General features: G+C 43.4%; 1 protein-coding gene across 1 annotated transcript in view; it reads left to right on the top strand.

Annotated features, from left to right (window-relative positions):
- The window catches only part of pot1 (protection of telomeres 1 homolog), a 153,599-nt gene that overhangs the window by 63,295 nt on the left and 73,839 nt on the right, over positions 1–16,465 (top strand). Inside the window, exons 5-6 of the mRNA XM_084018188.1 lie at positions 6,555–6,662; positions 12,635–12,709. Coding sequence (XP_083874314.1) covers positions 6,555–6,662; positions 12,635–12,709 — 183 coding nt within the window. The remainder of the gene's footprint in view (positions 1–6,554; positions 6,663–12,634; positions 12,710–16,465) is intronic.

Here is a 16,465-nt window from a genome sequence, read left to right as displayed (position 1 = left end):
TAGGTCCTTAAGGAATCAATGTACGACAAAAACACGTAATGCTATATCAAGTTATTTCAAAAAACATCTCTCAGAAGATATGCATAATCCAAAAAAGTTTTGGAAAAGATTAAATAATGTTCTTAATAAATCAAATCAAAACATCAGCACTCAGATTCAGGTCAACAATGACATCATTCAGGATCCTGCTGTTATATCCAATGCATTCAACCAGCACTTCTCCACTGTATGTAGCACTACTGTATTTGACCCATCTATTAAATGTGACATTCCAGCTAACTCTACACGTAGAAGCTTTTTCTCTTTTAAAAAAATAACACCTGTTGACGTTCAACATGTTATTAATGATCTAAAGGATGATTGTGGTTCTGGACCAGCTGGTATTGAGACTAAATTCATTAAGCTAGGAGCTAATATTCTAATGTACCCACTATGCGATCTGTTTAATCTGTCCTTCTCATCTTGTGCCCTCCCCTTGGCATGGAAGTGTGCCAATGTTACACCATTGCATAAGGGAGGCGATCCACATGACATTAATAATTACCGCCCCATCTCAATTATTAACTCAGTGGCTAAAATCCTCGAGAAACTAGTGTTCAACCAGCTATCACATTATGTCTCAACTTTTAATATACTGTCTCCATACCAATCTGGGTTCAGACCTAATCACTCCACAACTACAGCTCTGTTAAAACTCACCAGTGATGTATTCACTGCTTCTGAGGATGGTAAACTCACCGGAGCCATCTTTCTTGATTTAACCAAGGCCTTTGATGTTGTCGATCACTACCTACTGCTTGATAAACTTTACTCTATAGGTCTCTCTTAAAACGATCTACTGTGGTTTAATTCATATCTTCATAATAGACGCCAATGTGTTACCTTTAATGGAAGTCAATCCAACTTCTTAACTGTTGAGAAAGGGGTCCCGCAAGGTTCGTCTTTGGGACCACTCCTTTTCTCTATTTTTATAAATGACCTCCCTAATATCTGTTCTGACTGTCGAACACAATTACATGCCGATGACGCAGTGCTATATAGTACCGATAAGTCAGATATTGAAAGATCCCTTCAATCACACCTTACCCTAGTTCAGAAATGGCTTGTATGTAACAAACTAAATTTAAATAAAAATAAATCATGCAGTATGTTATTTGGTACCAGACAAGGCCTTGGTAACTCTGTTGATCTGACTTTATCATTTAATGAAGAATCACCACTGAAACAAGTAGTGAGCTTTAAATATCTTGGTGTTTGGCTCGACCCAACTCTTTCATTTAAGCAGCATATTGAGACGATTTCTAAAAAACTCAGCTGTAATCTTGCTATTCTTTACCGTCATATAAACTGTTTCACCTTTCAGATGAGAAAAAGAATTGTTTCTCACCTATTACTTCCTATATTGGATTATGCTGATATTGTATATCAGAATACATTTGAGGTACATCTTAAATCCCTCAATGTCATTTATAATAGTCTTTGCAGATTTATTTTAAGGTGTCCATATCTAACTCACCACTGTTCTATGTACCAAATACTAAACTGGTTATCCCCCCATGCTCGAAGATGCTACCACTGGTTCCAGTTCATCTTTAAATGCATCCATTTCAACTACCCTTCTTATTTAAAACAATCCCTGTTACCATACACACCCTCATACCCACTAAGACATATTCAGCAACCTTTTTTCTTTATCCCAAGAACCAACAAAGAAATTGGGAGACGTTCATTTAAATTTAAAGCTCGTTCTGACTGGAATACCCTGCCTAGTTCCATAAGAACTATTAGCTAATTTCGTCTATTTAAAAATACACTTTTGCCCTTCCTTGTGGAACCATGTACCTGCTACTAGTGTTAGAATCTTCGAGCTCCTCCTATCATATGTGTGTGATTATCTGACATGGCTATTGTGTATGCATGGCCATTGTACTTTTGTGTTATTGTGTTGCATAGTGCAACAGTCTTGTATTATATTGTGTCACAATGCCATGAAAAGATTTGTCATGCAGTAGTGTTGACCGTCTGCATTGGTGTGTGTCGTGTGGATGTCAAGTCAATTGGCAATTGTTATAATTGCAGCAGGTGGGGATGGAGGGGTTTTGGGATTGGTGTCTGGATAGGTGGGTTGATGAGAGCCTCTATGTTTGTATGTATTTATGTATGTTATGTCTGTTGCTGTAACAATGTCTTGTCTTGTATTATTGTATGTTGGACCCCCTTGAAAACGAGATGACTGTTCATCTCAAGGGGTTATCCATAAATAAACTTCAAGAAGGTGCTTTTTATAGGGAGGGGCAGCAGGTCAAACAGGAGCCCCTTTTACACTGCCTTTTTGTCGCAGGAGTATCAAGTAAGAAGTACTGAGATGGAACGGGATGTCAAAGTCAGCAAGGGAGGTAGTCACAGAGGCATGACAGAGGCGTGACAAAGGCGTAACAGAGGCGTAACCGGGGATACAACAAGCTCAGAAATGTAGATCCGCCATTGTATACATCAACATGCCTTATATGATGCACAGAACTTCTCTTGTTCTTGAAGAGTCATGTAAATGTGCACGACGAGGAAAAGTTCACCTTCCATTGTTGTTTTAGTGCGGAGCTAATTGTATTTTAACAGTCACACTACATTGGACACTGTTGTTACACGTCACAGCCTCTCTGGTTCCACAAAGCTGGGATGCGTGTGTAAAAGGAGACACTGTTGCGGCATTACACCGCAAACTAAAATGAAACCGTGGTCGTGGCATGCCGAGGGCTCTTTTTTTCATGATTCTGGTGGAATCTCTGTGTTAAAACAGCTAGTGTCAGAGAGAGGCTGAGAATAGCTGCTGAGGTACATGATACAAATTTTTTTTAAGAGAGTTGAAATATTTATTTATTTATTTATTTCGGGCATGTCAGTTAAATCCTCATCATCACACTTTGTTCAAATAGTACAATACACATGGCCGAAAGGGAAAGCGGGAGAAGCCAAGGCTTATCTAGTCCCGCCCCCATTACCCACAGGATAAAATCGTCATCATAATATTATCTTATCTTTAGCATTTTCCATTTGACATAACATTTTCTTTTACTTGTGACATTTGACATAACATGTTACAGCAGTAGGTGGTACAGAGAGCTGTACTCCCTGCTACGTACAACTGACATCGGACCATACAAGTTTCTCAGGTTCAACTTATTGTTTGGGTACAGAATGTTCATTAGTTATGCTCCCATCCCGTTACAACACCATGTCTGCTGATTCGTGCCTCAGACCTTTTTCAACTCTCATGCAATAATCTGTACCGGTCAACGGTTGAATTTACATACTATTTCTTGAAGACACTTAGTGTTGCTGATTTTTTTACTTCTTCTTCTAACACATTCCATTGTCTAACACCTGTGGCCGATAAGGAAAAGGATTTTAACGTAGTTCGTACCTTCCTTTGCCTAAAAATCATGTTCACTCGAAGATTGTGGCCCTCCTCTCTTTCTAGGAAGAGTATTTGCAGGTTGTGAGGGAGGCTTTTGTTAGCAGCCTTGTACATCATTTGTACTGTGCGATAGTTTATTAAGTCATATAGTTTGAGTATTCTTGATTCGATAAATAACTGATTTGTGTGTGCCCTGTAGTTGGCATAGTGTAAGATTCTCAAGGCTCTTTTTTGGAGAATTAACAAGGGCTGTGTGGAGCCTTTATATGTGTGTCCCCACACCTCTGCACAGTATTGCAGGTGCGGAGAGACTAGTGCACAGTATAACAGATGAAGTGCTTTAAATATACGAAATATTTCAACTTGAGTGAAAAAAGTGTGTGATGCGAAAGCCTATCAGCGCTGAGATTCTCCTCCTGATGTCACTGAATCAGAGATGGAGATAAACAATAATATAGTGTCCTGTGGTCACCAGTGTTCTACGATCATTTCATCTGGTCTCTACTAATGTGAGGTTCTATGTGTAGAAACCAGAGACTGTCTAGGGAACAAACAACAAGGTCACCTCTGTATTCGGCTTCAATTATGTTATTTCAAGTGCTTACAGAGCAGCTACAATGTTAGCATAGCCAACTCCAATCGATTCAAACGCCATTCAGACAACAAGCATTTTAAAAGTTTTTTGCTCATCGTCTTGCACACAGACAAGCCCCGACTTTGAACTTCTTTATAAATTGTCATCCTTATGTAGTTATTTCAGCATCTCTTTTATCTGTATATTGCAATTAAATCACAGCAATGAAATTCACCAAGCACCTCTGGGTGATGTTATGGACAGCATTTGGTTTCCCGGGGTTTCTGGGACTTCACAACTTTTACAAAGCAGCATTACTGGTTATTTCAGACGTGATTGATAAAACATTGATGGTGTCTGTTAGGGGTGTCAACGTTTACAATTTTTTCTACACGTGTACACAGGGCTTCTAACCGACGTGTACTCGGTTACCCGTTTAAATGTATGATCTCTTTCTATCGCAGTTGTGCCATATAACCACCAGAGAATTCTGTTTCCATTTAACCGCCTCTTAATCCCATTAAATCAAAGCCATTGTAAGTGGTTGTGCATGGATCCCGTGCTGTTACTAAAAGCCAACTTTGCCTGGCATAATTTACACTCAACTGTTGTACATAATACTACACACACACATGGCTTGATGTTGTTTTGAAGGAGCGCCGTCTGCATATTTCTATTCAACACTCGACCTGCATCAGCGCATGTGAATACGAGCGGATCTGTGCGAGCAGGCAGCGCGAGCGCAGCGGATTTTGGACGCAGACACACAGCGGCATTTTTATTATAAAGTACCGGTCCGGTCCGGTTCCGCTCACACCCGAGTCTGAAGAGTGCAACAGCTTATCAAAATACAATGTCAACTTTCCGAGTTTTCAAAGTAGAAAGCAACATCATGGTGGTTCAACGAGGCGGACGGTCATCAGAACAACATCAAGAGCGTACACGAAGAAGAACTTAGCGGGGGCGCGCGGTGAGGATTGTTGTGGCCGCGCGCCTTAAGGAGCAAATCTACACTGTGCTGCACGGAGATGAGAGAGGGCAGCTCATATCGGCCACTATACGGACAGCATTTTTTTATGTTTTATTTTCACTAAACGGGCCAGTAAATATTCCTTCGCGGGCCGGATACTATAGGCGTAGAAATAAATGAGGAGGAGGGAAAATGACATGTAAACGGTTATTGATTTTTCTAAACGGTTATGATTTATTATCCGTGTACCCATTTACACGTGTAGACATTGACACCCCTTGTGTCTGTACATCTCCTGTGCTTGCATGAGTGACGCAAATAAACACAGCTGATCAAACTGACTGCGAGATGCAGAGAAGCTCGTCCATGCTTTTATCTCCTCAAGGCTGGATAACTGTAATGGGCTCTTTATTGGGATTCCTGGCAAGAGCATCCAAAAACTGCAATACACCCAGAACAGCGCTGCCAGGATCCTGATGAGAGTCCGCAAACATGAACATATGACCCATGTCCTCCACTCACGACACTGGCTTACAGTCTCATCCTGGATCATCTACCAACCTACAAGACCTGCTCACCCTGAAATCCTCCACCCGTACCCTCAGATCAACAGGCATCCTGCGCCTCCAGGTCCCCACCACCAAACTCCACACCACGGGGGAACAAGCTTTCTGCTCAGCTGCTCCTCGGCTGTGGAACAGCCTCCCCATCCAGCTGAGGGCAGTACAGAGCCTGGACTCTTTTAAAGCAGGCCTGACAACCTTTTGGTTTACTAAGGCTTTTGCACCTTTACTTTCGCTGCTGCTTCATATTAAAAGCTTTCAACTGACTTTTTTTGTTGTCGAGACACAGAAAACGCAATATATTTATCACTAGTAGCTTGAGGTTTCTGTCAGATGTGATTGCTGCCTCTTGAACTCAGGGGCCTGTAGTATTAATCCACAGTTGCTGTTGCTACTGTAACCATGGTTGTGTCACCACAACAAGCAGGCCTGACATCTGACGGATTACAACTTTAATGTCTGCTTCAAAGGATCCATTGAGTCCTCATGTATCAGAGCACTGCCTTGAACTCCACAAACGCAATGGTTCTGAATCATCGTTGCAGCAGCTTGTTTGCCTTGATACTGTCACATGTGATGTGTGCAGAGTGCTGAGTCAGTTTTTGACCTGGACAGGGACATTGAACACATCAGGGAATAATCCTTCTGTCAGCAGCGTCCCAACTGTGGATTTTTTTGAAGACATGAAGTCAACACAACACAAGCCGCCATGCTCGGGTGTAGATCACTGAGGTCTTGTCAGGTTGTGTGTCTCTGTAACATGATTATTCTATGACTATCTGCTGTCCCTTTGTCAGCCCTGTGCACAGGCTTTAAAGCTGCCCCTGGAGCAGCTGACACACCACAACACAACAAAACACTCCATTTTCACATCAGCTTATCAGCAGCGACTACTTGTGGCGTCATTCTTAACGTGTCAGATGATGCAACATTAATCTGTTCTTCCTCCGGGAAGAAGGATGCTTATTTATCTCTTTTTGCTCTCGGTTTTAATCCCTGATTCCTCTGCTTGTGCTTCATCTTTTCCTTCAGGATGTCGTCGTAGCCACTGGCTTCACTGTGGGCAAATCTCCCACCGCTCACAAGGACAAGCTGCACCCCTGTAACCTGCTGCTGTCGGGAGACGACGCCTGCGTTTATGTAAGGACTATTAGAAATCTTAGTTATATTGGTCATATAATATGGCTCTTTCTAACTGAGTATCTTGCCCAAAGAACCCAAAGGTGCGTTTATTCACTATTTTGTCTTACGGCACCAACATTCCCCATTCTTTACAATTGTGCACACCTTAGATCTGTCGCTTGAAGGAATTTCCCCTGCGATAATTAAGGGAGGCTCAACCATGCAGTTTGCGGTACTACCGTCATTCATTAATTTATATATTTGCAAATTACTTAATTTATCCTGAGTTATCCTCATTTCTAGTATTTAAATATATTTTAAATAAGCTTTATGATTAGACTATTATTAGGTATATTTTTTTTCTTCTTAAATGACAAAGATGACGCAGTTTAGACAAATAATTAAATACTCCTTTTACATGACGAATAACGTCTATAAGATTTAGATCGGGTTTGTCATGTCCTTGTTGCGTGTGATGAAATTCAACATGTTGACTTTATATGGTTTCAGAGAGGATCGCAGAGTAGTAACAATGTTCCCCACGGCACTAAACTCTCTCGTTGTGCTCATTGCACAAATGCCCACATTGTTGCGGGCAACTTGAGAGAGCGGAGGAAATATAGCCTGGTTGTCGCTGACAGGTGGAGTTGGAGTCTAGCGCTTGCGCAGCGGACTCTTTGCCTCCAACCGCTGACACATTGGCACCGCTCCCTCCGTCCTTCATTCTGAGCATATTGCCTCATTTCAATATTCTGGCTCTCCCTTTTATTTGGTCGAAAGCCGATATGTTCCCAAACTGGCAAAGTTGCATTTAGTTTTGCGAGCAGTGCAGCTGCCATTCTGTCCAACCACAGAAACTCAACAGCACCTGATGTGCATAGACAGTTGGTGGGGGGGATTACCCTATTGAATTTATTAAACAGTCGATACAGATGCACTGAAGTGTAAAACAAGAAAAGCCTAGCTTCTTGAAAAGTTACAGTTGCTTGACATCCCCTGCAGTTGGCTTGTCAATACCGCATTATTGTAATATTGTGGTTATTGTGACAACCCTAGCACACCTGCACGGCAGATCGCTTCTCGTTCCTTTTGGTCAAAGTGATAACCGTGACGGAACATGTCGTGGAAGGCAAAACGAAAGAAAACACACTAGTCCTTCTCTCAGGATATCGCCAAGTGTCCCAGACGCGGCACACAGTATACAATGATCGATTGTCGCCCACAACACTCGTTATTGTTCCTGATCTGACTTACAGGACAGTCAGTCAGGCTAGACCATTATTGTGTTTGAAACAGGCATTTAGTGCACATGAACCCATGCAAAAAGCTAAACAATATATTGTCAGCATCAACATTGCGATTGTGCGCATGCATGCACAATAGCTACATCGCAGGACGTGCAATGTTGGCAAATTAAGTCAAACACATCACACTTATTTTGCTGCTTGATTAAAAAAGGAAAACTCCCATGATGCTCATTTTCATGACTAATCCAGTATTTCCGATTAATGACCTACAGTCTAGGTAGGCCCGCCACAGTTTAATGATGACCTGTGTATATTTTTACAACAGCCGCTCTGTTAGGGGGATTCTCTCCGCAGCGAGTGCATTTCTCTGTAGCGGTGCGACGTGACCATATTCTGGCTTACTGCACCTTTTGCCTTGACCTCGCCACTCTCCATAGCTGTGGACTCAGTACTCACTTCACCCTCTCCTTGCTGGGAAGAATGGGGCTCCAGGCGCGACTGTCAACAGGGACAGACTCTCAAGAGTGGGAGGGGGCTGCGGCAATGTTGGCAACCCACCTGGCCTATTGAATCACGGCCGGTTCATCAACCATGCTTTGTGGGTGATACATTTTTACTGGAGCACAAACTTGTTAGTAGATCTAGCCTTAATTTAGCTCTCAAAGTATCACATTGATGCATTTAACTTAAGCATTTGCAAAATCTAGGGTGAAAATTCCTGTATTTTTTCATATTACATTATACATTGCAGAAAAATGTTCAATGTTAGTTTAATTCCAATATCGTGCAGAGATACCAGTAATGGATCCAATCCAATGCTCATGTGCTCGAAACTCCCATACATCCGCACCTGATGCCACTAAGGCAACGTGACGTTAACCTTTCATCAGTTGAATCTAATAAGCCCGCCCGCTGCAACAATAACCTGATGCACAAACATGTAAAATCCATCTTTTATGAACAGTTGCAGTGTGTGAGCAGTCCCCAGCATTCTCCAACACATTCATTAATTTAGTCAGCAGGATGTCTTCCTGGAATAATCTCTCAGCGTTTTGGAGGCAAGTTCTGTAAAAAAAAAAAAAAAAAAAGAATCACAAACAAGAGAATGTCTTTCTGAGCTTTATTTCACATCTGCAGATGGGCACACAACTATTCACATAACATGCAAATGGCTTTGAGCCCTGAGGCTCCCTCTTTCCCTTCATATATACCTTTGTGAACAGGCTTTCAAGATCATAGATCTTTCACAGTCTCCAGTTTGTCTGATGCTTGTAGCCTTGTAAAGATTGCCATAATATCACCTTTTACTGGCCGAAATGAATGAGTAAATATTATAAATATGTATTGTTATTTTTCTCATTGACTAATATGCCATGTATGTAAATTTGATGGCCGGCCAATTATGTTGAACGCGCGTTTGTGGATAGGAGTGGACTTTTATTGCATTGACTTTATATGGAGACGGCCGGGCGGATCTAGGATTATGGAAGATCCGAGGCTTAGCCCAGAGGGACGAAAGATGTATGCGCAAAGTTCTGGCTTCTTTTTGGTTTTGGTTTTGTTAATGTTGTTGTTATTCACTTTCATTGTGTATGCTAACTGTCATTACAACTGACGGAAATGAAAACCATCTAGCAAATACTATAACTTTAAATCTTTTTTTTTTTTCTGGCATAGACGCCTTTTATTAGCAGTGGACAGATAGAAAACAGAAAAGAGAGGGGTGTGACATGTAGCAAAGGACCTCTGGCCGGGATTCGAACCGGGGTCAGCTGCATACGTACGTAAATGGCATGCTCTAACCACTCACCCACCTGCACGTCTGAAACCTATAACTTTGTCAGTCAGTAACTTCTCACACACCGAGTGTTAATCTTAAAATTCACAGACCTAAAACATCTGTTCCGGCGTTGGTCGTTGGTTGTTGAGCCGCCACCTAGAAAAACGTTATGTCCATCATGTAGGTACGTCCATCTGACAGATGTCGATTTGAACCCACGGGCGGAATCAACACAGGAAACAGAATCAGAGAGGAGGACACACTTCTTCTCGGCAGGGCAGGCTATGAACGCAGGTTACTTTCCCGCTGCTGCTGCCTCTCTGTTGGACTCCAGTACTGCAGGAAGGCTACACTTCAGACTCCGGTGCGGTCAGGGGAGGGAGACTGACATAAACCGTGTTGAGCTTTTTTCCCCTTACTGTAAACATTAGGGGCTGTAAACATCCGGGGCTTGAGCCCAAGTAGCCATCGCCTAACCCCGCCCCTGGGCGAGAGCATTCACCCCGGAGGAAATGATTGACCTCATTCCGGTATGGTGAACCTGCGCACGTCTGAGGCCTTCTTGCTGGAAATTACCATGACCCTTTCTGGAACTAACTTCTCTTTGTGGATTACCTTTTTTGGGATCATTGGAGTGAATCAAGTTAAGGATATTTTTCTTATGTGCGTTCGTGGAGAGATTGCACTGCGTTATTGGATACCTACAAATACCCAATACCCTACAGATACCCTAAGCCCCCAAGGCTGTCTGAAAAGCCCTTGGCGCTCACTTAAACACCGGGCAGCACACGGCCCCGTGAACCCACAATCACGCACCGCGAACCCAAACCTCTGCTCCGTCCGGAGAACCGTAAACCCTCGGACGCGTTGTAGGGGATTCCCTCCGTTTGTTCGGTCCCGGTTCTCGGTCTCCACAGACGCTCGTTTATGCTCTGCTCTTTGAGCATCCCTCTCGCGCAATTCTTCCTCTGTATATTCAGGCTCGTACAGGTATGGTTGGGTTTGGGTGGAAAAAAACTCCTCATCAGAGTCTTCAAAAGTTTCAGTATATTCTCCAAAAGTGGCCATTTCTGTGAGATTGAAGAAACTAGCACTGCAGGCTACTCTGCGTCTGTAGCAATGACAGCAGGTAAACAAACTATTATAGAACCGGTAACTTATAAGTGCTAGGTGATATCAGTCCGCCGCTGCCATAGCCTACTAGGAAGTATGACACGCTGGTGCTGCTGCTGAGACATAAATCCTTAAAAATGCAAGGTTGGTTTTCTATCAACATTCTATCAACATTCTATGTACATCGATAGTCTGCCGTTACAATTGATTTGCCTCGGGTGCACTGTGAAGTCGGTATGAGTGTTTTTAATGCCATTCTAACTAGAACGATTGACTTGCGCTAGCCATAGCACAAGCGAACTCGGCAACTAGAAGAACTGAATGAAATTTCTTGAAAACGTCTCCAGACGTCTCAAACACACCGGCTGAGTTGGAAAATAGGTCTTATGTCCAAAATTCCGAACTATCCCTTTAAGTGGCATGTTTCACTCTCTCTCTCTCCCTCTCGTGCGTCCAGATTCGATTTTTTTTTTTCAAGTCTAGCTTCGCCACTCTATAGTTAGTGTGTTATGTAGTGTTTGGTGTAATTGTTTTTTTTGTTTTGTGAGTCAATGAGGAGACTGCTGAATGTGGAGCAGCTCTTCATTAATAAAAATGTTTTTCTGGTTTTCACAGTAAAAAAATCTAAATTTTTCCTTCTCTGATTTTATGTTTTTTTGTGATTTTAGGTCCATTGTGTTAAAATGAAAAAATAACTGTACAGTCACACATATGAGGTTGTGCTGAAAATAATGACACCAAAGGTAGGGCAGGGTAAATAGTTTTTAAGGTTAAATATAATGGCAAAATCAAAAATAGTTAAAAAACGGCCAATTATACCCCAGAGGGTTAAACAACAACTCACTCAAAAATATCTCAAACTTCATTTTAAGGGTGGTTGAGTCCACCCTCACATTATGTGGCCCAGCGTTCTGATTTGATATGTGGGCCGAATACTACACTCAACAACTGGCCCACATCTCGTCTGCCAGAGTCAAGACAGTGCCACCTTTGCCACAGTTGGGCCATGTTTGGTTCACATGCCTTATGCCAGTGCCGACTGAATGCCACCTGTGCAAGCTTCATGCCAAATCTGGGTCAAATGTCACTGCTATGTGGGATCATATCAAATGAAAATGTAGGGCAATGGGTGACCATTTATTGAGGAATACATCTGCTTTCAGTTCTAATAAGTGTTCAGTCTTTTAAATAGAGCCTCAACTGCCTCTCTGTATTGACTTCCATTCTACCAGCTGAAGTTATTATCATAGTCACCTCTGGGCCAGGGTGGCTCCATTTCAGGCTCATTTCAACAGTCCCCAACAGACATTTATCTAATTTGGCTTGAACCGTTGAATTACTTCTCGTAGTTCAGCGCCATACTCTTCTCCACCCACTTCAGACACTTGGGTCTTCATCCTGTGTGCTCCCATAGCCACAAGCAACTTCCACTAACTTTGCAACTGCAATACAGGTGGTGGTCTTTGGAGACCTTGATGTTTGCGATTGTGACATGTCTTGCCATACTAGCAAGCGTTGGATATAGGCTTGTTTGAAGTTGAGGACCCACACTCTTAAGAGTCATGCCTCTATCCAAGGGCAGTGAGCTGCAGGAGCTGTGTCAAGTCACCAATGCATCAATGTTGGTTTTATCTAATTTCTGCCTTTCCTTTAATGTATTCTCTTGCTCGGTCAGCTCTCTCAGACACTTGCACTTGTTCACAACTCCCTGGTCCATGTTTTAACATATAACATAATTAACATACAGATATTATGCCACTCTCTCCTGTGGCGTCTTGCCTTTCCTCTATCAACAGTGTGTCTGCACACACAAAACACTGCAATGTCTCCGCTCTGTCTTTGTCCTTCAGGTGTCCCGCATGCCGCCTCCTCCTGATCCCAGATCCCCTCCGGCCGAGAAGAGGAGCTCTGCACTTTCTGCTGAGGTGAGCTCATGAGGCTGCTTGAGTGTGTGTTGTGGAGGTCTGGTGTCTGTCAGGACGCTTTATGTCAGCCTCTGGCTAGATCATGGTCTCCACAGATCTCTGTGTGTGTCTGTGGTGCTGATGATGTCGAGAGGAGCATTGTTACCGTTTGATAAGAGGTTGTTTACCTTCCACAGCTTTCAACAAGTTATTTGGGAAATCAGCTCTTTATGTAGAAATTGGTGCAGAACAAGAAGAATTAAAACTGCGAGCAGTATCGTGACGGGCCCTCGCTCATATGCGGTCGTGGAGTGCCTGCGGTCACAGGGCAGTGTCATGGACGCTGCCCTTGGCGCGGCTGCCTCTCCTGGCGCAAGTCGAGACACAAGCGATGGACACCGAAAGGCATCCGTCTGTCACGTGCGGTCGTGGAGTGCCTGCATTCACACGCGTGGCAGCCGCCTACCTGTGCAGCAGCCACCTCCTCGTGGCGCGAGTTTAGACACAAGCGATTGACATTCAAAGCCATCTGTCTGTCACATACACACATGTTCATGCCTTCCTGACATCTCTCCTGAGCCTCCCCCTAGTGTGACATCTCTCCTCCTCCCCCTGTGTCCTCCTTACAGGCTGAGATGAGAGGAATTAGTTGTAAAAAAAATCAGGTGTGGCTTTAACTTGGAAAAAGTCACAAAATTAATTACATTTCCTGTCGCCAGTAGGTGGCGCTCTGACTGTGATGATATCAAAGTGCAGATGTGTTCAGAAGAAACACTGAAGTTATAATAGTTTGGATGTTTATGGCAGAGTTCAACTGACAGCTGTGTGTGGTGCATGTGAAGTGTGCCATCTCTCCTCCTCCCTCTGTGTCCAGGCTGAAATGAGAGGAATTTTAAAAAAAGGAATTAAAAGTGGCATGACTGTTGATCTGGTGTGATCCAAAGAGAAACTACATTTCAGTCACAGAGCTCACACACATGTTCATGCCTTCCTGACATCTCTCCTCCTCCCCCTAGTGTGACCTCTCCTCCTCCCCCTGTCTCCTCCTTTCAGGCTGAAATGAGAGGAATTAGTTTAAAAGAATCAGGTGTGGCTTTTACTTAGAAAAGTCACAAAATCAATGATATTTCCTGTCGCCAGTAGGTGGCGCTCTGACTGTGAGTGAATATCAAAGTGCAGATGTGTTCAGGAAGGAACTCTTATCAGGTGTGGAAAGTTTGGAGCAGCTCAGAGAAGAAACACTGAAGTTATAATAGTTTGGATGTTTATGGCAGAGTTCAACTGACAGCTGTGTGTGGTGCATGTGAAGTGTGCCATCTCTCCTCCTCCCTTTGTGTCCAGGCTGAAATGAGAGGAATTTAAAAAAAGGAATTAAAAGTGGCATGGCTGTTGATCTGGTGTGAGGCAGATTGAGCTGCATGTGAGATTCACAGTTCTCCATGTGTCACTGATAGATCTCTGACTCCATCTGGTGGTCGCTGTGCGCCTGTGTCTCTCCACCCTATGCTCCCTGAGTGAAGATTGAGTGAAAACCTGGCTGAATTACACACTTGGCTAAAAACATTTTTACCTACTTTATCATGACTTGAGGCGGTGGGTCCAAGAGGCTTTTTTGTACAGCTCCACTTGGGCTATCTAGGAAAAAATATTTCATGCGTGTACGCCCTACCTAGAGGGGGGGCTGTTGCTCAGAAGATGGGCATAAAATCGGTCACATTTCATTTTGCCATTAGGTGGCGCTCTACCTGTCAGTTACAATTGCAGTGCAGTTGTGTTCAGGACGTGATTGTTAACGAGCATGAATATTTTGGAGCAGATCGGAGAAGAAACTGAAGTTATAACAGCTTTAATGCCAATGGCGAAGGATGAAAATAGTAGTGCAGTCATGGCGTCGGTGTGCTCCCTAGACTTTTGGAGCATCTTTGACCAACTTTTTGTCCTCAAGGCCTTTCCAACCACATATCCAATTTTGGTATCAATCGGATCAACGGTATAGGACAAGTTCGATTTAGTACGACCCCTGTGAATGGCCAAAAACAGGCAAAAACGGCCAAAAATGGCACTTTTTGGAAATTTGTGGCAGCGCCAAACATTACCCAATTTTGATGAAACTTGAAATGCATGTTCTTTGAAGCTATTGCAACATAGGTTTCGAGTTTCGTAATTTTGGGGGCAAAGGTTATAGAGTTATGCTAATTGCATTTTGGTAGCCCAACCCTCTATTGTTCATTGGCCTAAATGCACATTTTCAGAACATTTTCGGACCATACCCTCAGCTAGGTCTGAGGAGTATGCGTACCAAATCGGACCAACGGTGTCCGAGAAATGCGCAACTTCCTTTTTTTCAAAAAATCCAAGATGGCGGAACATTTCGGTAGGCGGACTTTGGTACTCCGAGAGGATTTTTTGTAGAGGACACTTGTTTGCAAAGTTTCATGTCAATCGGAGTTACGGTGCGGCGGGGCTGGCGAATCTCCACTCTAGGTGGCGCTAGCAGGGCTTGAAGACCTCCGGCACGGTGCCGGAAATCCGGCGTAGCAATATTTTGGTGAAGTGTTTTTTTTTTTTTTTTTTTTTAACTGTAACCAGTCGTTTAAAGTGATAGTTCCAACTACCAATGGTACTCAAGGTAACCAAGGAGTTCTAGCCAATCAGAGCAGAGTAGGGCGGGCCTTAAGTTTCCAGGCACCTCGGACCGGGACAACGTAGCCAGAGCGATTGATAACATCAGCCCAAAGGCAGCCCTGCACACTTTTCATTCAGACAAACTAATGCGACTGCCACAGTTGTTAGATTTCAGGCGTAATTTATGGGGGGGATGGGTGGGTTGCAACCCACCCAATAATCCAAACCAGCCACCACAACCCACCCAATATGATATCACAATTATTGATATTGAATGTTCAGCATTATAATCACAACAGTGTGGTAGATTTACTCAATTTACCAGTAAAAAATAGTGACGTTTGTCTGTGCCCCCTCCCGCTCTGAGATTTGGTTTCGCCCACCTTGCCGGACCTGCGCTTCTCTACTGTCTCTCCCGGTCTCTCCCCGCATCAGCGGTGGTATGAAGAAAGCACGCGAAAAAAAGCAAAAGAATAAAAGTATCTTCCCAACAGGAGGTAGCTACTGCTAGGGCTCCAGTGCCACCACTCACGGTTGCCCCCCCCCCCCCCCCCCAGCCGGCGAGTTCGACAGTGCGTGCGCGTATCGCCCCGTTCACATACGTCGCTACTCGCCCGTCACTCGCTTTCTCGCTGAATTCTACTCGCTGGCAAAAAAAACTCACTGCCGCCGGCGGCGACTTCAAGCGACAACTCTCTGTGGAACTCTCTGTTGACGGCAACTGTCGATCATCTCTATTCTACATTGTGATTGGTACTCGCTTCACTCGCATCGCAGAAAGTTAAAATTATTTTATCTCCGATCGACCACATCACATCGCCTGTCCTGGTCCACATTCCGCTAGAACACATTCACATTCATTGACAGTTGTCTCTCAGAGATGGGCGAGTGACGACGTATGTGAACGAGGCTTCAGTCAAAACCAAAACACCAAGGAAGGCTGAGGAATAGTCACCCACTTATATTATTATTATTATTATTATTATTATCATTATTAATAATAATAATAATAAACGAATTGTGTTTTAGTCATTTTTGTTCTCATCTTTTCTTGAATGCTTAAACTCCTCAACCCCATCTAGTATGTCAACATTTTTATCAGTACCAGCAGTTTGTAAGAAATTGGTCAGTAATTGATATGTCATATTTTGT

This window comes from Eutrigla gurnardus (assembly GCF_963514095.1).
Source record: "Eutrigla gurnardus genome assembly, chromosome: 9".
Taxonomy (NCBI): domain Eukaryota; kingdom Metazoa; phylum Chordata; class Actinopteri; order Perciformes; family Triglidae; genus Eutrigla; species Eutrigla gurnardus.
Note: the sequence above shows the minus strand (reverse complement) of the source record. Positions and strands in the feature narration are given on the sequence as shown.